Source organism: Pituophis catenifer, unplaced genomic scaffold, assembly GCF_029215685.1.
Source record: "Pituophis catenifer annectens isolate HBS135680 unplaced genomic scaffold, rPitCat1.0.hap2 SCAF_10, whole genome shotgun sequence".
Lineage (NCBI taxonomy): Eukaryota > Metazoa > Chordata > Lepidosauria > Squamata > Colubridae > Pituophis > Pituophis catenifer.
This window is the reverse complement of record NW_027256890.1, coordinates 30229928-30254267: the sequence shown is the minus strand read 5'-3', so window position 1 is coordinate 30254267 and position 24340 is coordinate 30229928. Positions and strand designations below refer to the sequence as shown.

Below are 24340 nucleotides of genomic sequence, written 5' to 3'. Positions count from 1 at the left end.
AAAAAAAAAAATCTGCTTGAGAGGCTCTCTGTTTGGGAGGCTGCATTTGCAGCCTCCAAAAGCTCCAAAAGGGTGGGGGCCGGTGGGTGGGCAGGGCTACATTCGGTGTATAAGACGCACCCAAATTTTCACTCTCTTTTAGGGGGGAAAAAGTGTGTCTTATACTCTGAAAAATACGGTAGTTTCTAAAAGATTCCTTACCAGATTAGGTAACTTCATCAGAAATTAAACTGAAGTGAACAAACCTCTGCCAAAATCTAAAACCCGGGCTACAAATATTTTCTATTATGTCTGTTGGTTTCTATTTCCTTATATCTCCGTCTACAGCTGCCCGTCTGCCTAATTCAGATCAAACTTCTCTCACAGAAAGTGAGCCTGGGAGGCATGCAAACCACCCAATAAAACAATAAGGCCTTGGTTTATTTATCCTTTAAGGCCTCAATGCCCTTTCAGAGAAAAGCTGGCTTTAATCCGCCAGAACATGGTGGGGGGAATGTGATCCCCACTTCCCCTTTTAGCTGCGCAATCCCTCTTCGGAATAACGTGAGATTCTCCGTTCCCACATACACGCTCCCCTTCTAGGCCTCCCACTCAAGTACCTTCCATGAATTGAAAGAAAAGCCCCCCATGTCAACTCGCAAAGCTTCCCTAACCTGCTCCCAAGTTGCCATAGGCAGGGGGATGGGGAGGGGATCGAGCTTTGCAGCTGCATCGAGGAATTTACACCTCAGTCAAAACAAAATACATCCTAGCCGGCCAAAGTCAAGGCCATCTCCACAGAGACCCACAACAGCCGGAGGGAGTGACTTCTACGACCCCGTGAAATTGCTTCATTGGGGAATGTGACTGATGACACACTTTGGGGGAAGGGGGGAACAGGGTCAGAGGCAAAGCACGAACTGAGTGGGGTCAGAACTGCCTTCACTAGGTCCCTGCAGACATGGCGCTCCTAAGAAACAACTGGATTTTTCTTGAAAACTGGCTTGAGGCTCCTGCTTTCATTAGGGCATCGGTCGGAACCCTGACACCCGAGAGGCTTCCCACTTCCCTCTGGAGACCCCCGCCGGCCTCTTACTTATCGCCCCTTCCCTTGGGGCACCCACCTGCTGGGCCACTTCGGGCTTGGGGCCGAGCTCCAAGAGACGGCGAGCGAAGGTGGCGGCCATCTTGAAGTTCTTGAGCTTGAAGAAGAGGTTGAGGGCCGTTCGAAGGACCAGGATCATGTGGACAGGCTGTAGGTTGGCGTGGGTGAAGTAGGCGGCCATCTGCAGGGGACAGCATGTGTTCAGAAAGGGGAGGGGATGATTGCAGGAAAGGGGAGGGGGTCTCAGATGCAGAGGCTCCAAGATCAATGCAGGATCTGCTTCTCCAGTTTTGGCCAGGAAGAGGAGTCCAACAGCCCCAGAATCCCCCAAAGCAGCTGGAGACCTGACCCCTCCCACCTTGGGAACCCCACATTGGCCAGCCAACCGACTGTCAGGCGCAAAGGATCAGGACCATCCATGAAGTTGCAGTTCAGAAGATTTATTGCCTGAGCTTCTACATGAGGATCTAGTCAACTAAGGTTCAACGCTCAATTGATGCCAGATAAGGGTCAACATAATTCATGAGGGTTGGGTTTAGACCGTTTGATGGGAACTCAATGATTCTAGGCTGATGACTCGCTTAACTCCACCCTCAGCTCTGCCTGCTCTTCTGGATCAGTGTTTTTCAACTTGGCAACTTTTAAGACTTGTGGACACCTGTGCCCTGCACCCACCTCACAAATGCGCTTCTGTTCCTCCAGGGTATCCTTGGGCAGCTTCTTCCTCTCCAGCTCCATGGACAGCCCCACAATGTACTCCCGGCAGATGGCAATTAGCTGCTGGGCCTGCAAGGCAAGAGAGTCACAACAAATGAAAATCTGCAAAGAGGGGGTGCGTCTGTCACAAGCCTTGGGGGGAGGGGAGGGGAGGGGGAAATGAGATACCAGCAGGTGGAGGAGCTCTTTGTCTTGGGGAGGGGAGGGGATTTCACAGGGACAAGAAATGGGTGGAAGCTAATCAGAGAGAGCTCCAAGGAGAAATTGTCCTGACAATGGGGACAATTAACCAGTGGCCTCCAGAGGTTGTAGGTGCTGCTTCACTGGAGATTGTTAAAAAGAGATTAGACAGCCATGTGTTCGGAATGGTTTAGGATCTCCTGCTTGAGTAGGGGAGGTTGGACTAGAAGACCTTCAAGGTCCCTTCCAGCCCTAGGATTTATAATTGTTGCAACCATTTTAATGGATCTAACAGACAAGTTTGCCCCAGTTCACATTTGCCTACTACCCTGTTTCCCCTGAAAATAAGCCCTCCCCAAAACTATTTAAACACATGTGCAGCCGGTCCTGCCATTTCCTCTGGTTTCCTCCATGCTCCCCAAAATAATAAGCCCTCCTTGAAAATAAGGCCAAGTGCTTATTTTGGGGTTCAAAAAAATTTAAGACAGGGTCTTATTTTCAGGGAAACACGGTATTCCAGTCAGCAACTGGGGTCTCAGCAGGACTACACAGATGTTCTTATGATCCTCAGGGTCCATCAGTCTCTGGGGTTGGACTGATCTGACAGGTCCCACTTCCCTGGGAAGGGGTATGGCTCTCGAGAAGCCCATAGCAGAGCAGACTCCAATCGGACCATGACAAGGGCATCAAAGATAGGCCCACCAATTCCAGACCACGAAAGCTCTGCTCCAACAAGAACACCAAATTGGGGACGGGACCCCCATTCCTAGCTGGGTCACAGATGATTTGGCAGAGACCGATGGAGGTCATGGCTGTGTGGAGGTTGTGGCTGAGTGACAAATGTCCATGGCACCTGGTTGGCACTGCAAAACATCCATTGGATGACCTTGCTGCTGGGCAATTTTGAAAGACAGCACATCGTCTCCAGGCCGGAGACGATGGGCATCACCTGGCCTCCTTGCTGGACATCCTTCCCCCTCCCCCATTTTACAGAACAGAATAACAGAGTTGGAAGGGACCTTGGAGGTCTTCTAGTCCAACCCCCTGCACAACCAGGAAACCCTATACTACTTCAGTGGCTGACCAGTCTCTTCTTAAAAGCCTCCACTGTTGGAGCTCCCACAACTTCTGGAGGCAAGTTGTTCCACTAATTGTAACTGCCAGGAAATTCCTCCTCATTTCCAGGTTGAATCTCTCCTTGGTCAGTTTCTATCCATTCTTCCTTGTCTGGCCTTCGGGGGCTTTGGAAAATAGCTTGACCCCCCCTCCTCCTCTCTGGGGCAGCCCCTCAAATATTGGAAGATGCTCCCATGTCTCCCCTGGTCCTTCTCTTCACTAGACTAGCCAGGCCCAGTTCCTGCAACCGTTCATCGTATGTTTTAGTCCCTTTGTTTTTTGTTTTAATCTTTGTTGCTCTTCTCTGCACTCTTTCTAGAGTCTCAACGTCTTTTTTACATCATGGCGGCCAAAACTGGATGCAGAATTCCAAGTGTGGCCTTACCAAGGCATCAGAGTGGTATTAACCCTTTATGTAATATTGATTCTATCCCTCGATTAATGCAGCCTAGGATTGCATTGGCCTTTTTGGCAGCTGCAGCACACGGCTGGCTTAAATTTATTAAGTATTAATAGGTATTTCAAAAGTGGCTGCCCGACTGGCGAAACGGAGCAATGGGCACCTCGGCAATCTCCTGCTTGTTATCCACCACCACCAGCGGGACGCTGAGCAGGACGGAGCGGAATTTCTCCACGGCCTCCTCAAACTTGCCGGCCGTGGTGAGCTGGTAGCAGAGCTGCAGGCGCTGGATCAGATCGTTCAGCTTCAGGCCCACAGCCGGGACGGCGTTTTTCACCCCGGCATCTTTCCTGGAGGGGGACATTGCAAAGAGGGAGGTAAGCGCTGGCCCCGTACAGAACCCGGGAGGCTCAAAAAGGGTTGGAACAATCTCAGTCCTAAAATTCTGCCAAGAACAGGTTCCTCACAAACAAAAACTAATGCTCAGGTAGTCTTTGACTTATGACCGCAATTGAACCCCCGATTTCTGCTGCTAAATGAGACATTTGTTAAGTGGATTTTGCTTCATTTTACAACCTCTCTTTGCCACAGTTGTTAAATGAATCACAGCAGATATTGTTAACTTAATACATCCCCCATTGACTTTGCTCGTGAGAAGATCGCACCCCGGAGCCGTGCAACCAACTATGAGTCAGTTGCCAAGCATCTGAACTTTGATTACCGTATTTTTCGGTGTATAAGATGCACTTTTTTACCCCAAAAAAGGGGGTGAAAATCTGGGTGCATCTTATATACACTGAATGTAGTCCCACCCACCCGCCGGCCCCCACCCTTCGGCCATTTTCGGGCAGTTCCAGGCGGCAGGGATCTGGGTCAGGGCACAGCCTGAGGAACAACCCTCTTCGGGACGGTCTGGGGGGGGGGGGAATCTGCCTGGCAATTTAGGGGAACAAGGCGGGTGCCACGATTTGCGGCTGATCACCCCTCTGGCCGCCCAGCAGGCAGCTTAGGGCAGGCAATGGCCACAATGACTTCACTCCCCTGCAATGTAGGAGCTGCCGCCTAAGCCCTCTGTGGCTGAAAGTGCTTTTCTTTCCGAAGCGCTGCAATCCTCTCCCCGAATCCAAAACGGTTCCCAGTTCCCCGCTGCACATTGCAGGGGAACTGGCCACCAGCCACCTGAAACGCGGCTCTGATTATTACGTTGGGGAAATCCGGGCAGCGGTGGCTGGAAAGGAGGGGCGTTTTTCTTTAGGAGCTCTCGTTCGGCTCGCTCGGCTCCTGGGCGCAGAGGGCTTAGGCGGCAGCTCCTACATTGCAGGGGAGTGAAGTCATTGTGGCCATTGCCTGCCCTAAGCTGCCTGCTGGGCGGCCAGAGGGGTGACCAGCCGCAAATCGTGGCACCCGCCTTGTTCCCCGAAACTGCCAGGCAGATTCCTCCCAGACCGTTCCAAAATGCTGGTAGGCAGAGGTAAAATACTCTTTTCCTTGTTTATCTCCCCCAAAATTAAGGTGTGTCTTATACACCGAAAAATACGGTATGTGACCGTTGGGATGGTGCAACAGACATAAGTGTGAAAATGGTTATAAGGCTCTTGTTTTAGTGCCACTGTAACTTTAAATGGTCACTAAATGAATTGTTATAAGTCCAGGACTACCTGGAAAATAAAGCCAAAAGGCCGGTAGGGTCTTCAGTCCAGGACAAACACACCCCATTTTCCTTCTGTCTCCTGATGCAAAGAGCAGGCCCTACAACCACCAGCTGGCACCCCGAAGAACGCCAGGACAGCCGGGCGCTCCGCTTGCCACGTACCAGTTGCGATGAGGATATCCATACATGGAGGGCAGGCTGGGCAAAGCCTGGTAGGTGGTTCGGCCCCGGGCGTAGGTCTGCAGGAAGAGCTGCTTGTAGGGTTCGAATGTGACCACGCCCACCTGGTCATGGAGGAGCTGTGGAGAAAACAGACGGGAATATCACTGGTGCAGCTCAAGGCTGCCTCACTAGGAGTCCTCCCCAGCCTCCAGAGGGCAGTGTTTGTCCAACTTGGTGATTGTAAGACGTGTGGACTTCAACTCCCAGAATTCCCCAGTCAGCTAAACTGGTTGGGGAATTCTGGGAATTGAAGTCCACAAGTCTTTTTTTTTTTTTTTTTTTAATTGCAAAAGTTTTACAATTACATTTTCACCCCTTTTTTCACCCCCCCACCACCCTCCCCAAACTTCCCATCCTCCCTAACCCTCCCTAACCCTCCCCCCCCAGACTTCCCTATTACATACTCATAACTAATAACACTAATAAATAAACCTGAACCCATCCCTCCCCCTATATAATTTTTCCTCTTTGTCTCTTTACATTAAAATATTTCTAATACATTATTTTCAAATAAAAGCTATTTGATACTTTCTAGTTTGGTATTTGTTCTGAACATATTCTATCCACCTTTTCCATTCCCATTCATAAGTCTCTTGTGAACAATCTTTTAAATACGCTGAAATCTTCGCCATCTCTGCAAAACTGGCCATCTTCAAAGTCCATTCCTCGATAGTAGGCAAAGCTTCATTCTTCCAGTATTTACCTATCAACAATCTTGCTGCTGTTATCATATACAATATTAGTTTTATTTCACCCCGTGTAAAACCCTTAACTATACCCAATAAAAACAATTGTGGAGAAAATTGAATTTTTTTCTTCAAAACATTCTGCATGACCCACCAAATTTTTATCCAAAAAGCCTTAACTTTCCTACAGGTCCACCATACATGATAATACGTAGCATCCAAACATTCGCATCTCCAACATTTTGGCTGAACATTAGGGTACATACATGACAACTTTTTAGGATCTAAATGCCATCTATAAAACATTTTATAAAAATTTTCTCTCAGGTTTTGCGACTGTGTAAATTTAACATTCTGAACCCAAATTTTTTCCCAAGTTTCCAGCATCACTGGTTCTTCAAAATTCTGTGCCCACTTAATCATACAATCTTTAACTAATTCCGTTTCTGAATCTCTTTCTAACAAAACATTATAAAGCCTTTTAATATGCATTGGACCTTTCTCTCTTATATGTCTAACCAATTCTTCCTCATGCAACATAATACCAGTTTTTTGGTCCTCTTTCCATCTCATTTGTAATTGATTATATTGTAACCAGGTTAAATTAATCCCTTCGTCCAACAGTGTCTGCAATGTCTTCAGCTGCCATCTGCCCGCATCTGTAAAAAGAACCTCTTTATATAAAAACCCCCCGAGTGACATTATATTTGTATTCCACAAGGTATGACCAAGATCCAGCCATAGCGGTATTTTATAATCCCATTTGAGTCGGTGCTTCTTCCAAACTTTCATCAGGGAGTCTCTAAGTATATGACTTTTAAATACTTTATCCACTTTATTTTCATAGAATAAGTAAGCATGCCATCCAAATTCAAGATCAAAACTTTCTGCATTCAATATTCCAGCCTTTTTATTTCCAAACCAGTCACTTGTTAAAGTTAAAGCTGCTGCATCATAATATAACTGTAGGTTTGGGAGTTTAAGGCCTCCTCTTTCTGGAACATCTTGCATAATTTTCAATTTCACTCTCGGCTTTTTCTCGTTCCAGACAAACTTATTCACACCAGACTGCCAGACTTTCAGTTGTTTATCACTTTTAAGCACCGGAATCATTTGGAACAAAAACAGAAATCTTGGCAAAATATTCATCTTAACTGCTGCTATTCTTCCAAGTAAAGACAGTTGCAGCTTTTTCCAAGTCTCCATGTCTTTCTGAACCTCTCGCCACAACACCTCATAATTATTTTGAAACAATTTCATATTTGATTCTGCAACCTGAATTCCAAGATATTTTACCTTAGGTACAATTTCAAAACCTGCCCTCCTTTCAAGCTCGTGTTTACGATCTTGTGTCATATTCTTAACTATCATTTTAGTCTTTTTTGAGTTCAGTTTAAAACCTGAAACTCTACCATAGTCTTGTATAATGTCGTTCATCAGGATTATTGATTCCATTGGTTGTGATAGGGTAACAACCAGATCATCTGCAAATGCCTTTATTCTATAATCCTCTTGCCTTATCACTATACCTTTCAAAATTTTTGAGTCCCGTATTGTATTTAGCAAGACTTCCAATGTTAATATAAATAAAAGTGGGGACAACGGACATCCCTGTCTTGTTCCTTTTTCAATTTTAAACTCTGTCGTCAAACTTCCATTAATAATAATCTGTGCTTTTTGCTCTTGATAAATTGCTGAAATCGACTGTATAAATTGGTCCCCAAAGCCCATCTTTTTTAAAGTCTTTAGTAGAAAGTTCCAATCCACTCTATCAAAGGCTTTCTCCGCATCCAAAAAAACCAGCACTGCAGAAATCTGTTTATTCTTATCAAGATATTCCAATAAGTCTATTACTTGCCTTACATTATCCTTCATATATCTGCCCTCAATAAATCCCGCTTGGTCCTCATGAATTACTTTTTGGATTACTGGCATCAACCTGTTGGCTAATACCTTCGCATAAATTTTATAGTCTGTGTTCAAAAGAGATATTGGTCTGTAGTTCTCTGGTTTTTTAGGACCAACTTGTTCCTTTGGTATCAGAGATATATAAGCAGTTGTCCAAGATGGGGGTATTTTACCCCCTTGTTGAATATTGCAAAATAAATCTCTAAGTTGTTCCACCATTTCAGCTTGTAAAGTTTTGTAATACACTGCAGTCAAACCATCCGTGCCAGGAGCTTTGGCTGTTTTTAGCTGCTTAATTGCTGCTATTATCTCCTCCTCTGTTATAGGATAATTCATTCTTTCCTTTTGTTGATCAGTAATTTTTGTAACTCTCTTATCCTTTAAATATTTTTCTATAAGTCCATTCTGCACCTCTTCTTTGGCATATAATTTAGTATAATAATCCACAAAAGCTTCTTTAATTAATTTTTGTTGAAAAATTTCTTTCCCTCCAATGTTAATACTATCAATAATCCGTATACTTTGTTTTTTCCTCAGTGTGTAAGCCAACCATCTGCCCGGTTTATTGGCATTGCAAAATGTATTATGCTTCGCGTATTGTAAACTTGTTGCAACTTGTTCCGCCATAAGCATTTGAAATTGGTCTTTCAAAAGTTTTATAGCACTTCGTATTCTTTCATCTGTTGGGTTTTTAATAAGTAATTGTTCCTTATTCTTTATTTCCATTTCCAACTCAGATCTTTTCTTTTGTCGGAACAGTCTATGTTTAGAATTCATGTAGATAAGTACCCCTCTCATATAAGCTTTACTAGCGTCCCAAACAATTTCAATTGGGGTACCTTTATTCAAATTTATCTCAAAAAATTCTTTCAAATGCTTTTTAAGTTCTATTATATTTTTTTCATATCTAAACAAATTCTCATTTAATCTCCAAGAACGTCTCTCAACCTTATCCATCTCAATTTCTATCCATACAGGGCTATGGTCAGTCAGAGTTCTTGGAAAAATCTTTGTTCTTTTTGTCTTAATAAGTAGATCATTTGACAACAGGATAAAATCAATCCTAGAAAAGGATCTATGTCTATCGGAAAAGAAAGTGTAATCCAATTCATTTGGATTATGTATTCTCCAAACATCTTTTAGTTCCATATCTTCTTTCAAATCAAAAAAAGTCTGCGGTAGTCTAATTCTAGACTTTGCCAAGCTCTTTTTGTCTAATTTAGAATCAATTACTCCATTCCAATCTCCCATAAATAAAATAGATCTATAGTCCCATTGCACTATTTTAGTATGTAACATCTTGTAAAAACAATCCTGTTGTTGGTTGGGAGCATAAATTCCAATCAAAAGAATTTGACCATTTGCTGTAAGCAATTCAATTGCTACAAACCTACCATCTTGATCTACTTCTATAACTTTTGCTGTTAATTTTTTATTTACATAAATAACCACACCATTCTTTTTCTGCGAAGTTGAAGATATATAATGTACTCCTAATTTTGAATTTATCAGATATTTCTGATCTTGAGTTGTAATATGCGTTTCTTGTAAACATATTATATCATTATTAAATTGTTTCAAATATGTAAATAGTTTCTTCCTTTTCTGTGCTGAATTCAACCCATTAACATTCCAAGATAAACACTTAAGGGTCATCGGCCTGTTTCTGGAGCGCAGAGCAAAATATTTGAAGTTCATCCAAGAGCTTCGATCTTACTCCTCCCATAGCTCCACTCTCTTGTGGGGTACTCTTTGCTGCCTTCTTGTCTTGTCTTTCCTGTTGTTGTTGTTGCTTTTGTTTAAGTAATTTGGATTGAGCTCTAGTTATACGTTGATCTTTAACTTCAGTCAACTGAATCAAATCCAAAATTGGAGAAGAATCCAGCAAGAGCTCACTCAGAAAACCTCCTTCTGCACCTTGCACATTTTCTAATTCCTGCTTAGGCTGTTCTTCCAATTGCCTCTCTTCACTCTCCTTAATCTCCAAAACTGTAGATGTACGTGGAGATGGTGTTCTTTCCTTAAGAATAGTACTATAAAAATGTTGTGCCTTCTCCACAGTATTCAATCGATATCCTTCTCCCTTATATCTAAAAATTATCCCAGCTGGCGCATCCCACCGGAAGGGTATCTGTAAGTCTTTCAATTCCTTAACAAGAAAACCAAATTCTTTTCTAGCTTTCAGCATTTTAGGAGGTAATTCTTTAAAAATTACAAGTCGTGAGCCCCCCACTTGTACAGAGGTGTGAAAAGATTTTTGGAGGATTTCATTTCTAATTTCTCTCTCAGTAAAATATATGACCACATCTCTAGGCAGTTGTCTTTGTCTGGCCACCCAAGAGTTCACTCTGTAAATTTTATCTATTTTGTGAAATACCAGATCAGGGTTAACTTGTAAGATCTTAGCCAGGGCTTCAGAGCAAACTTGTCTCAAGTCCTGTCTCTCCTCCTCTCGAATTCCCCGAAGCCGTATGGCAAATTCCATCGCCCGGAATTGTATCATGACAATCTCATCTTCAATTCTCTGCATTTTATTATCAGCTTCTTCAATTTTATAGTCATTATCTTTCATCCTAACATTAACTTCTAATTTAAGTTCTTCAACTTTAAAATCAACTTTCCCAATAAAATTTGCCAGGCCAGACGCCACTTCTGATATTTTTTTGGTCACCATATTTTGATTCTGCTTCACCATATCTTTAACCTCATTAATTTCCTGCAGAAATTCCTCATGTGATTTTTGAAGTTTATGATCTATTTCCTGTTGAGATTCTTGAAAGTCCACAAGTCTTAAGGAGCATGAGTAGTTTGACAATCATCTAGTTCTTGCTGTGATGGGGAACCTATGGCAAGTGTGCCACCTGGCACGCCAGCTAAGCTCTGGTGCGCATGTGCGCGCCGGTCAGCTGATTTTCGGGCCTTCTGGGCCCACCAGAAGTAGGGAAACAGGCTGTTTCCTGCCTCCAGAGGGCCTGGGGGTGGTGGGGAAGGCCTGTTTTTCTTTCTCACCTGGCTCCAGCTCCTCTCTATGCATCTGGGGAGGGCGAAAACAGCCTTCCCCACTCCCTTGGAGGCCCTCCGGAGACCTAAAATGGCCCATTTCCCAACTCGGGAAGGAAGGTTGTTTCGCCTTCCTCAGATGCATAGAGAGTGAGAAAGAAAAACGGGCCTACATAGCCATCACGTGCCAGGAGCAGGGGGGGGGAGAAGGGGTTGTGCGCACATGTGCAGGGCGGGGTGCATAGAATTATGGGTGTGGGCATGCACATGCACACACCTCCTCCGCCCCCTCCCCTCCTGGCACGCAATGACAAAAAGGTTAGCCATCACTGAGTTCTTGCCTCAAAAGTTTTTTCCAATGAAGACAACATCCAAACCCCACTTACAAATATCAACGCACTGCACAAGTCCAGAATGGCCAATTTCCACCCAACCTGGATAAATACCCTAGAGAACGTACCCTCATGGCGGTCTCAAAAGAGCCGGCCAGGATGTGATCCACGGGCAGTTGGGAATTGTTGCACCAGACCTGAAGGAGAAAAAAATACACCATTTTCAGGAAAACCAGCTCTATAACTCAATCTTAAAAAAATAAGATTTATTCTTGGCAGAGAAAGTTAAAATTCTAATAGAAGAGAATAGTTGTAGTTCAGGATTGAACCGTGCGGTGTTTGGTGCTCTCCAAGCTTGTTGGTTTGCTTGCAGACATTTCATGACCCAACTAGAGAATGTCATCAGTGCTAGAAGGGAGGGGGGTTTGTGAAATGGAGGAGGCGGTGGAGGAGACTGTGGGGTTTTTACAGGCATTTCATTACTCAACAGGTAACATCATCAGTGATCTCCCTTCCTTCCTTCCCTCAATACTGATGCTCTCTGAACTTAGTTGTTTTTTTTGCAAACATTTCATTACTGTACTAGGTAACATCATCAGTACTAACAAGTACAGAAACAGGGAGCAAGCTCCACACTTAGTAGCACTGATGATGTTACTTGGTTGGGTCATGAAACGTCTTCAGGAAAACAACCCAGCTCCGAGAGCCCTCAGGACCCCACTGTCAGGTCCCCATAGATCCCTAATGGGATGCTGCCATTCTAATGGGAACCCCCCCCCCATGCCAGTTTACAACCTTTCCCTGTCTCTGGTCCTTCTCTTGCTTTGAGGTACCTTCCTGGGAATGGGAGGGACCACCTGTTTTGCCTCAGCTCGGGAGAAAGGAGCAAGCGGCACCTCAAAACGGCTTATTACCTTCTCAGCTCAAGGTTCCCACCACAACTTCGCACCTGGAGACTGGCTCACCTCAGACTGGACAGAAGGGCGGGGGGGGGGGGGGGGGTTCTGCAACTTTTAACCTAATGGTTTTGAGCTGGAATTTACCGTACTTTTCAGAGTATAAGATGCACTTTTTCCCCCCTAAAAGAGGGTGGAAATGTTGATGCGTCTTATACACTGAATACAGCCATTTTTGGCTTCCCAAAACTGTGCATTGCATGTCCCATTTTTGCCAAAAACAGGCCCATTTTTGCAAAAACGGGGCACACAGAGGGTTTGGGAGGCCTGCAGAGTGCTCCAGCAGCTGGGGAGGGCAAGAACTTCCCCCCCCCCTTGTTTTCCTCTTCAAAAACCTGGTGCGTCTTATAGTCCGAAAGACAGGGTAAGATCCTGCCTTGCTTTTCTTGCTATCCCTCTCTCCCATTAAAAGTTCCTTTTGAAATAATGCTGCCTGTTTCAAGAGTTCTGCTTTCTTGAGGAGAGAGGCAAGTCTTCAGGAAAACCACCCAGCCCAGAGAGCCCTCGGGACCCCCCAGTTAAGACTCTGGACTCCTCTGCCATGGCCAAAGCCTTTTGAAACCCCTAAACAAGCCAGCAGCTGCCGAATCCATCGGGAGGAAGATGAGGGGCTCTGAGAAAGGCAGGGACCCTCCAAGCCTTGGTCTGAGACAGGATCTCCTCTTGCAGGGACCAATTTTCCCCAGCTCCGTCTGGGGTTTCTCAGCGGGATCTGTGGTGGTTCTAAATCCGCTTTGGGGGGGGGGAGAGGGGCTCCCTGGATCTGCCAAGAGTTTTCCCACCTGGGCAGGGCTGGTGCCTTTGGTGGGTGGTACGAAGAATCCCTCTTCCGCTTCGCCCGTGGGACCTGCAGGGACATCCTAGGAGGAGGAAAAAAGATGGCTGTACACTGCCCTGAGTCCTTCGGGAGAAGGGCGGTATAGAAATAAAATTATACTTATACTTATACTTATACTTTGGTACTTACAGACAATTCTCGTCTTACAACATTCATTTAGGGACCATTTGAAGTTACAATGGCACTGAAAAAAGAGGCTTATGACCGTTTTTCACACTTACGACCGTGGCAGCCTTTTCATGATGACATGATCAAAATTCAGGCGCTTGGCAAGTGACTCGTGTTTATGATGATCCCCCGGTCATGTGGTCATGATCCACGTAGCAACCTTGTCACTAACTTAACAACTGCAGTGATTCACTTAGCAACTGTGCCAAGAAAGGTTGTAAAATAGAGCAAAGCTCGCTTAATAAATGGCTAACAAATTTTGGGCTCAATTGTGGTTGTAAGTCAAGGACTGGTAGTTACGGCACTGAAATAAGTCGGAAATTGCTAGTGTTTTTGCTAATGCAATCCTGGGTTGTATAAACAGAGGCATAGAATCAAGATCACATGAAGCCTTAGTGCCGCTTTATAAAGGCCTAGTAAGGCCACACCTGGAGTCCTGCACCCAGTTTTGGTCACCACACTACAAAAAAGATGTTGAGACTTTGGAAAAAGTTCAGAGAAGAGCGACTAATATGATCAAAGGCCTGGAGACTAAAACATACGAAGAACGGCTGCAGGATTTGGGTTTGGCTAGTCCAGAGAAAAGAAGAATTAGGGGGGACATGACAGCAGCATTCCACAAAGAAGAGGTCAAATTATTCTCCAAAGCATCAGAAGGCAGGACAAGAAGCAATGGTTGGAAACTAACCAAAAAGAGAAGCAACCTAGAATTGAGGAGAAACTTCCTAACAGCGAGGACAATTAACCAGTGGAACAGCTTGCCACCAGAAATTGTGGGCGCTCCATCACTGGAGGTTTCTAAGAAGAGTCTAGACCAGGGGTGTCAGGGGGGTGGATCTGGCCCGCGGGGGTGCTTAGGTCTGGCCTGTGGGGCCACCCTGGAAATAGCAAAGGACCAGCCTAGGGTGCCTCTGCCAGTGAAAATGGAGCTCGGATGGACCATGTGTGGCCATCCCAGGCTCTGTTTATGACTGCGACGGCCTCCTGCCGCCTTCTGCCAGTGAAAACAGAGCTTTGGGGGGGGGGGGGGGGCGTGTGCGCCCCTCCCATCTCCGAGCTCCGTTTTCACTGGCAGAGGGCAGCAGGAGGCCGTCGCAGCTGATAATGGAGCTCAGCAGCCTGTTTTCGCTGGCAGAGCGCTCGGGCCACCACAGATGCCCCCAACACGAGTGACGTCAAGCTGGCCACGCCATTCTGGCCACACCCACTCCAGCCACGCCCACCCCGGCACGAGGTCAAACACAACCCTGATGCGGCCCTCAATGAAATCACGTTTGACACCCCTGGTCTAGACAGTCACCTGTCTGAAATGGTATCGCTTGAGCAGGGGGCTAGTCTAGAAGACCTCCAAGGTCTCTTCCTGCTCTATTCTATTCCTATTCCTCTCTTCCCATCCTTCTCCTTCTTCCTCTCAATTTTCTGACCCTTCTTTTGTGTTCTTTTGTCTTGCAATAACAATTGAATAAAACTGGAAAATAACAAAAAGAAAAAAGGAAAGAAAGGAAAGAAAGGAAAAACAGCCAGTAAGAGAAAAGAGCTAGAAGGAGTAATGCCGACAGCTGCTATTGCAGCAATACCCCATGTGTCTATCACCAAGCAACACTCCCCACACACACGTACACACAAACACACACAATGAGGACGCCTTCATTCAGAGTCCTGCCTTGTCCCAGCTCTTGGGGAAGATGGGGATTGTAGTCCGAACCCTTGAAGAGGGAGGAGGATTTTAAAAACAATCCACTAAGATCACGATCACACGTGGCCTTAGGAAAGTGTAGCCCACAGATCCCCCCGTTGTACCAACTGGGCTAATTTACCAGTTCCGGAGGAAGATCCAGGTCTTCCTCAATATCCCATCCGCCTCCTTCCTCCTGGCCTTTGGCCAAGCCGTCCTCGCCAAAGCCTTCTCCGGCATCCACAAAGCCATCTGAACAAAAAAAAAGAAAGGGATTTTAAAAATAATAATTAAGGGCTACGTCTCTGCAGTTAAAATAAACAGATTTTCAAGGCTGCACTAAAGGATGAATCTTGACTGTTTCTGCTGTGGAAAATATGGTTCAAAAGAACTAGATCTGTGTTTCTCAAACTTGGCCACTTTCATATGGGTCGACTTCAAGTCCCAGAATTCCCTAGCCAGCTCAGCTGCCTGGGGAATTCTGGGAGTTGAAGTCCACCCCTCTGAAAGTGGCAGTTTGAGAAACACTGAACTAGTCAGTCAAAAGATCCCAATTAAAAGATGTCTCACAGAAAATACCTCATGAAAACTTTTAATATATATATATATATTAATGACAATAACATGTATGCTACTGATATAATGTTACTGATCATACATAATACATGTTAATGGCACATTATTTACTTTTAGTATGTATTTTTATTTAAAATTACTGCTAATGGAATAGTCTAATCCATAGACTATTTCTGTAGAAATAAATTCAGTAAAAATCAAAAGAACTATTTAATGTAAATTTAAAGCTGTCACCTACACCTTTTGCCAGTAGGCTAAATATTATGCTATCATTTTAGGGGGGAAAAATCCATTCTAACTGGAGAAAAACATGGCAATATTGACATCCAAAATACATGCAAACAGATACCGTATTCCTTTCCACTTTTACGTTTGTCAGCATACAAACTCCTTCCAAACTTGAGGAAAACACCAGCAGTAGTTTCATGATTGCAATTAAGAAACAGCCACCGGCATAAGAAGACTTTGATCCACAATTCCACTGAAGTCCCCTAGCATACATATTTCGTTATTTGCCCATTTTGCCAGCTGTTCATGCAATTTCCGGTAAAATTTCCCTTGTTTTTTATTCGGGGCATAAACCCCTACCAATAACATCTTAGAATTACCTCTCGTTATTTCTACTATAAGTATTCTCCCTTTTTCATCTTTATATTTACATTCTGCCTCTATTCCTTTCTTGACATAAATAGCGACCCCGCTTTTTCTTTTCTCGGCTAATGAAAAGAATACTTTACCAAATTTAGTATAATTTAAATAGTTGGCTTCATCTTTTTTTATATGGACCTCTTGAATACAAATTATATCGGGATTTTGTTTCGCCAATTTCGACAATATCCTCCTCCTTTTTTTGTAATCATTTAAGCCATTCACATTTAACGATAAGATCTTGGTATCGTTCATTCCTGTAACTGTTCTCTAGTCTCTGGTTCTTATTTACCTTTTAATGTTACTGCTCTCACTGGTCTAGATTTTTTCCCCCTTTCTTCTGTGTCTTCCTTTTTCTTTTCCTCTTCTATATCTTCCCTTGTGATTTGTTCTTGAGATGTCTCTTCTTCTGTATTTACTATTTCGTTTTCCTCCTTACTAGTTTGTTCCTCTTCACCTCCCCTTAATTGCTCTAGGAAGTCTTGGGCATCACTTATGCAGTCGATTTTAATTTTCCTCCCTTGCCAAGATATTAGCATTCCTTCTGGCAAGAGCCACCTAAATATTATGCTTCTCCTATTTAGTTGGTTTGTCAGAAATCTGTAGTTTTTCCTCCTCTCCCTCACTCTCCTTGGAATTTGTTTTAAGATGTTCACTATATGATTATAAATGCGATATAACCAAAAAGAATAAAAGATCTCCCTTACCAAAGACCTTTTTTGACTTGGTGGACGAGATAAACCTAATAGACATGTGGCGTACCTTACACCCCCAGGATAGACAATTTACTTTTTATTCAATGCCACAGAACTCTTGGTCTAGAATAGATATGGTCTGGGCTACCAGAAAACTGGGCCTAGAAATCAAAAAGGTTAATATGTGCACAAATGCTTGGGCAGACCATAAGTTCCTTGAAATTAGTTGGCACCACGGTACCAAGAAAATACAACAGAGATGGAGTTTAAGGACTAAGTTGCTTTATGAAAAAGAGTTTATATTGAAATTGAACGATGAAGTCAAATGCTTCTTCATAGAAAATGGAAACCGAGAGACAGCCAAAGAAATTGTGTGGGACACTATGAAGGCTTATGTGAGAGGGGTAGCTATCTCATATACCGCCTTCAAAAACAAGGAAAAAAGAAAGACCAGAGAAGAGCTTACCAAAAAGCTATCGCAAGCCGAAGATGAACTCCAGCAATGCCCGGGAGATGAGGCGATCAAACAACAGTGGTCGATGACGAGACATAGATTGAATTTATTGGACCAGGAGGAAATGGCACAAAAAATAAAAAGATCCAAGCATTACTGTTTTGAGAACGCTAATAAGTCGGGGAGATGGCTGGCGTATAAATTAAAAAAAGAGAAGCAAAAAAAACAAATATTAGTATTAGAAGACTCCCAGGGTAACCTTCTGACGAAGGAAGAAGACAAATTAGAGAGCATAAGAAAATTTTACGAAGGTCTATACAAAAGTGAAGGAATTGAGTTAAACAAGGTAGAACAGTATTTGTTGGAAGCCAAACTACCTCTAATTTCTGAAGAAGAAAAGGAAATGTTAAATGAAAATATTACTATAGAGGAATTAAAAACGGCCCTTTCTAAAATAAAGAACAAAACCCCAGGTCCAGATGGTCTCCCCGGGGAAATATATCAAAAATTCGATGATGTCCTGAAATTAGAGTTATTAGAAATATTAAATGAGGCTCTTGCTGGTATCACAATCCCAGATTCGTGGAGGGAAGCGTATTTGACGCTCATACTGAAAGAAGGTGCCGACCCGAAGCAGATATCAAACTACAGACCCATCTCACTGCTGAATGCAGATTACAAATTGTTCATGAATATAATTGCGGAGAGGTTCAAAACAATTTTAAATCGGTGGATACATAAAGATCAAAACGGTTTTCTCCCAGGGAGACAGATCAGAGACAACTTGAGAATAGTTTTAAACACCATTGAATACTATGAACAACACCCTGAAAAACAGCTGGCCTTAATGTTCGTCGATGCCCAAAAGGCATTCGACAATTTGAATTGGACTTTCATGATAAATCAAATTGACCTAATGGGATTCGGGACCAACTTTAGGAAGATGATCGAGAATATCTACAAAAACCAGAGGGCAAACATATTAGTGAATGGAGACAGAACTCAGGTGTTTCAGATCCAAAAAGGAGTGAGGCAGGGATGCCCCTTATCTCCCTTATTATATATTTTGGCGCTAGAGGTGCTACTTAGAAAGATTAGAGCTAATAAAGATATTAAAGGATTGAAGATTAGGAACGAAACATTCAAAACCCAAGCTTTCGCTGACGACGTAGCCCTCATAATAGAAGACCCATTAGAATCCGGTGTAAAATTAATGCAGGAAATACAGGATTATGGAGAAGTGGCGGGCCTTAAACTCAATAAGAACAAAACTAAAATAATAGTGAAAAACATGACACATCTACAAAAGGAAGAATTGGAAGATTTATTAGGCCTCCAGACAGTTAGGAAAATAAAATACTTGGGAATATGGATCACTGCGAGATTCTCCTCATTAAAAGATGATAACTATATTCCCCTACTGCAGAAAATACATCAAGACCTCGAAAGATGGAAAAAGCTTAAATTGTCCCTGATTGGTAAAATTGCAGCGATTAAAATGAACATCTTACCCAAAATTTTGTTCCTATTCCAAAACATTCCGTTAACATTAGACAAAAAATTCTTCCTGGACTTGAACAAATATATTAGAAATTTTCTGTGGGAGGGCAAGAAATCGAGGATTTCTTTTAAGATACTCCAAGGGAAAAGGAATTTGGGAGATTTTGGGCTCCCTGATTGGGAACTATATCAAAAGGCGGCAAAAATAATCTGGATCAAGGAGTGGATCAAGTTACAAGATAGGAGAATCCTGACGCTGGAAGAACATGACCTTCTAGAAGGATGGCACTCCTACCTCTGGGATATAAAGAACAAGAAAAAATCCTATTTCCATAAACACAAAATCAGGGAGACTCTTATTCGCACGTGGGTCGAAATTAGACAGAGGATTTATACCAAGGTACCCAACTGGCTTTCCATTATGGAAGCATTGGCGGCTCCAAACAGGAGAGATGATTATAAATGGGGCACATACAAGGACATCCTTGATGAAGAAGGGAAACTTAAATCGCTGGATTTATTGAGGGACCAGGGTTTTAACTTGGATTGGTGGAACTATCTCCAGATTAACTCAAGATTCCAAAAAGACAGAGACAAATTCGGTATAGAAGCGAAACACGGAAACTTTGACAAAATTATTTGGGGAATAGATAAGAAAATGTTAACAAAAATTTATAACTTCCTATTAGATGAAGATAAGGCAGAGACCATAGCAAAAAATCAACTAAATATCTGGGAAAAAAATCTGGGATATAGACTAAATTTCAACGATTGGGAGATAGCCTGAAATAGGAACTACAAAATAACCAAATCGGCAACATTTAGAGAAAATCATTATAAATTGTTACACAGGTGGTACCTAGCCCCAGCTAGGCTAGCGAAAATGTTTCCAAATCTCTCTCCCACATGTTGGAAATGTGGAAAAATGGCCGGCACCTTCTATCACCTATGGTGGACTTGCCCAGAGACCAAAAAGTACTGGTCCAAAATCCGACACTGGCTCTGTGAAATAACGGGACAGGAGGTAGTCCTAGCTCCAGAACTTTTCCTCCTGGGCATAACTGAAGAAGGCTTAAATAACAACAAAACCCAATTTATAATCCAGATCACAACCGCGGCTAGATTAGCCTTCGCAAAATGCTGGAAAAATAAACTTATACCCTCAGAAGAAACTCTAATAAATAAGATCCTAGAGTGCGCAGAAATGGCGAAACTGACGAGTGACTTAAATAACGAGGACAACTCTAAATATTATGATGTATGGGGTATTTGGTATAATTGGTTGAAGAACAAGATAAAAACATGACTTTAGGATATGACCTGTTTGGCACATGAATTATAGTTATATTGTATAGAATAATGTATAGTTAAGGATGAAGCTTTTTTAACATTTGTTCCACTAAATTGTACAAACACTGTACCTCCGAAAGGAGATAGAGATTGTATATTTTCTTTTTGTTTTGGAAAATTCAATAAAGTATTTTTAAAAAAAAAGAAGAAGAAGAAGAAGAAGAAATGCACTTTGCACGTGTCCAGATGCCCAGTCCATGGCCAGAATTTGGGGTTCCTTCCCAAGACGTGCCCCCCTCACCCTCACCTTCATCCAGCTGCAGCTCGGCATCTTCTCCCCAGCCTTCGGTGCCCACGGTGTCGATATCGATGTCGGCCGCCAGGGCGCCTCCTTTGCCTGGGGAGGGGGGAAGAGAGCAGCTCAGGCATCTGGGCCGCCAAAAGCGGCCACAACCCACCTTGGCCCATAAACTGCGGGTGGCCCGCGAGGATTGGGAGAGGGGGCTGGACCTGCTGACCTTTGCTGGCGATGGTGCCCTCGAAGAAGCCCTTGGAGACGGTCAGCAGAGGCCAGTTGGTGTCCAAGGGCATGATGGGAGCTGGCGGCTGGAGCAAGCGGGCGTTGGGGTCAATCTCTGGGATCTGAAGGAAGAAGGAACAGGAGGACCTTCAGAGCTCCTAGAGGGGGCAGCTATCATGGTCCCATCAGAGCCCAGTCCGGAGGAGGAGGAGGAGTTGGAACCGGACCGTCCGACAGAGGTGACACATCTCCCTTGGCACATTTGCAGAGGCCAAGGACTGAGGACGATGCTGCCCCAGGCCCCTCAGGCATTGTGGGAGGTGGTCGACCAGAGAGCTGCCTGCCTGCAGAGACACAGGGGATGATCGCTGCTGACAGGCACAGGGGTGGGATTCAAAAATTTTAGCAACAGGTTCTCTGCCCGGTTGCTGGGTGGAAGGAGGGGAGCGTTTTCAGCCTCCCCATGCTCCGGAGGTTTTGAAACTCTGGGAGGGCAAAAACGGCCTCCCCTGGCCTCTGACACCAGAAACGGGCCCGTTTCCAGACTTCCGGAAGCCCCGTTTTTCGCCCTCCCAGAGCTTCTGCACTTACCCAGCATCCAAAACGGGCCGTGTGGAGACTCCTGGGAAGGGCGGGGCAGGGCTGGGCCGGCCAGTCCTTGCTACTAAGGGTTCAACAAACCAGATGTAAAATTAGCATCCGGTTTGCCCGAACCAGTTGAATCCCACCCCTGGACAGGCAGTGGTGCTGATAGGCTGATACCCTCCGATGAGGAACAGCTGCCTCCTCCACTGATCCGAGAGCACAGAGAGCAGAGTTTGGCCAAGGCCAGAGAAGGAGGCGGCCGCTCCCCCTCCTCAACGAGGAGCACCTGGAGTGGAGTGACTTAAAAGGAGAAGCCGTGGGGAGTTTAGTCCTGGCCAGGAACCATGGTTTGTTTTGGGTTACGCTCCCCCGCCTCGACTCGTGCCTTTTGCCTTGCTTGGAGGGCTGCCGTTAGTCTTGCCCTGGCCTTGCAGACTGCCCTTTGCCCTTTGCCCTTTGCTCTACCTTCAGAACTGCCTTTGCCTGGTATCTTGTCTTGGCCCTGAGGACGGCCATTTGTCTTGTGCCTGGACTTTGCCTTGTGGACTTGGGCTAATACTTGGGCTGTTCTTTGGGGGACTGAGGGGGGCTGGCTTCAGGGGAGCGTGAGGTGGAGCCTTACTGGTCATTGTAAGGCTGTTTGTTGAACAAACTACTAACATAACTACTGTAATGCTCTCTACATGGGGCTCCCCTTGAGGTGCACGCGGAGGCTCCAACTGGTCCAGAATGCGGCCGCGCGGGTGATATTGGGAGCAACATGGCGCTTACATGTAACACCTCTCCTATGCGAGCTGCACTGGCTCCCAGTGGCCTTCCGAGTGCGCTTCAAGGTGTTGGTTCTTATCTTTAAAGCTTAGGACCTGGGTACCTACGAGACCACCTTCTGCAACCGATAACCTCCCACCAACCAGTACGCTCCCACAGAGTGGGCCTTCTCAGGGTACCGTCACTAAAGCAATGTCGACTGGTGGTTCCCAGGGGGGAGCCTTCTCTGTGGGGGCACCTACCCTTTGGAACAGAATACCCCCAGGGATACGAATGATCCCAGATCTTCGCATTTTCCGTCGTGCACTTAAGACCTTCCTCTTTCACCAAGCCGGGCTGGCATAACTTTTTTTTTCTAATTGTGTAAATTTTATTCTGAAGATCTTAACTTAACTGATGAGCCAAATTGGCTTAATTATTTTAAATTGCTTCTATTTCACATTTTTATATATATGTTTATTTTGACTCTTCACCGCCCTGAGTCCTTCGGGAGAAGGGCAATATAAAAAATTAAATAAATAAATAACAGCAATAAAACAGGGGTCCCCGACCCCCGGTCCATGGACCGGCACCGGGCTGTGGCATGCCAGCAACTGGGCCACGCAAACAAATGAAGCCTATCCACGGGATGCAAGGCAGCATACAAAACCTGGCACCCTCCGGTCCGCGAAAAAAACATGGTGCCCAAAAGGTTTTGGGGGCCACAGCAATAAAGGACTCTCTAAAGCAGGGGTCTCCAACCTTGGCATCTTTAGACCTGGCTGGGGAATTCTGGGAATTGAAGTCCGCCAGGCTTAAAGTTGCCAAGGTTGGAGACCCCTGCTCTAAAGACTTGCCTTGACCACCCATGTCCAGCTATAGATAATCCTTGACGTACGACCGGTCACTTAGCGACTCTTTGAAGTTACGACAGACCCCTCCAATAGGTACTGGTGTTGCTCAACTCACGACCACAATTGCTGAGCACATTGTAAGCCGCCCTGAGTCTTCGGAGAAGGGTGGCATATAAATCAAATTAAAAAAAAAAAAAATTGAGCCCAAAATTTGTTGCAAAGCAAGACAGTTGTTGAGTGAGTCTTGCTCCACTATACGAACTTCCTTGCCCCAGTTGTTAAGCGACTCACTGCAGCTCCTAAATTAGTAAGACGCTTGTTAAGTGAATCTGGCTTCCCCACCTATTCCGCTTGTCAGAAGGTTGCCAATGGGGATCACGAGAGCCTGGGGACGCTGCAATGGTCATAAGTATGAAAAAAGAGTCATAAGTCACTTTTTTCAGTGCTGTTGCAACTATGAATTATTGGGGGGGGGGGGGCACAGGACATTTTGGGTGCTTGGCAACCAGCCTGTCTTGACGGCTATTTGCAGATTCCCATAAACAGATGACCTTAATAAAGATGTTTTGGCCAAAAAATTGGTTTTTATATCCGTTTTTTGGGGGGAAAAACATCCCGTAGCGTTTAGTGACTGCTGCAAAAAGAGGTTGTAAAATTTATTAGCTCACGATTTACTTAATTTGTTCATTTGTATCCCATTTTTATCATTTTTTACAAAAAACTCAAAGGCGGCAAAGAGATCCAACACATTTTCTTCCACCTGTTTCCCCCACCCCCATAAATAAATAAATCACTACAGGTGGTCCTCAACTTACAACCACAACTGATGTAGCTAAATTTATGTTGCTAAGCGAGGTATTTGTTAAGTGAGCTTTGCCCCATTTTGTGACATTTCTTGCCACTGTTGTTAAGTGGATCGCAGCCGTTGTTAGTGACATGGTTGTTAAGTGAACCTGGCTTCCCCACGGACTTTGCTTGTCGGAAGGTTGCAAAAGGGTGTCATGTCTCTCTCTCTCTCACACACACACACACACACACACACACACACACACACCCCGGGGACTCTGCATGAGTCTGCATAAATATGAGTCAGTTGCCAAGCGTCTGAATTTGGATCATGTGACCACAGGGATGCTAGTTATGTGAAAAATGGTGGTCACTGTTTTCAGTGCCATTGTAACTTCAAACGGTCACTAAGCGAACTGTTGTAAGTCAAGGACTGCCTGGAAAGAGCTGTTTGAAAAGGTCCTTCCCATGGAGCTAAGAAAGCCACAGAGAGGGTTTCACCCAGAAGAAAGCCACCCCCTCCTCAGCTGCAACCTGCCTGGGCTCTTCTGGGGCAGCAGCAGCAACCCCTTCCCGCTTCCCCGGACCCCCCAGCCCCCCACTCACCACCTCCTTCTCGGGATCAAAGGTCTCCTTCAGGCTCTCCGCTTCCTCCTCCAGGCCGTGGGTAGCAGCCGTGAGGTAGGCCAGGGACTCTGCAGGGGAAGCCAGGAAGCAGGAGGCCGGGTGAGGGAAGGAAGAGTGTGAGGGCA

General features: G+C 44.7%; 1 protein-coding gene across 1 annotated transcript in view; it reads right to left on the bottom strand.

Moving 5' to 3' along the window:
* COPA (COPI coat complex subunit alpha) overlaps positions 1 to 24340 on the bottom strand; it is a 62058-nt gene that overhangs the window by 3264 nt on the left and 34454 nt on the right. Inside the window, exons 22-31 of the mRNA XM_070951304.1 lie at positions 24195 to 24283; positions 20615 to 20738; positions 20404 to 20493; positions 15076 to 15185; positions 13035 to 13112; positions 11425 to 11493; positions 5311 to 5447; positions 3661 to 3847; positions 1760 to 1870; positions 1104 to 1265 (exon numbers count right to left, since the gene is read on the bottom strand). Of these exons, the coding sequence (XP_070807405.1) occupies positions 1104 to 1265; positions 1760 to 1870; positions 3661 to 3847; positions 5311 to 5447; positions 11425 to 11493; positions 13035 to 13112; positions 15076 to 15185; positions 20404 to 20493; positions 20615 to 20738; positions 24195 to 24283 (1157 nt within the window). The remainder of the gene's footprint in view (positions 1 to 1103; positions 1266 to 1759; positions 1871 to 3660; positions 3848 to 5310; positions 5448 to 11424; positions 11494 to 13034; positions 13113 to 15075; positions 15186 to 20403; positions 20494 to 20614; positions 20739 to 24194; positions 24284 to 24340) is intronic.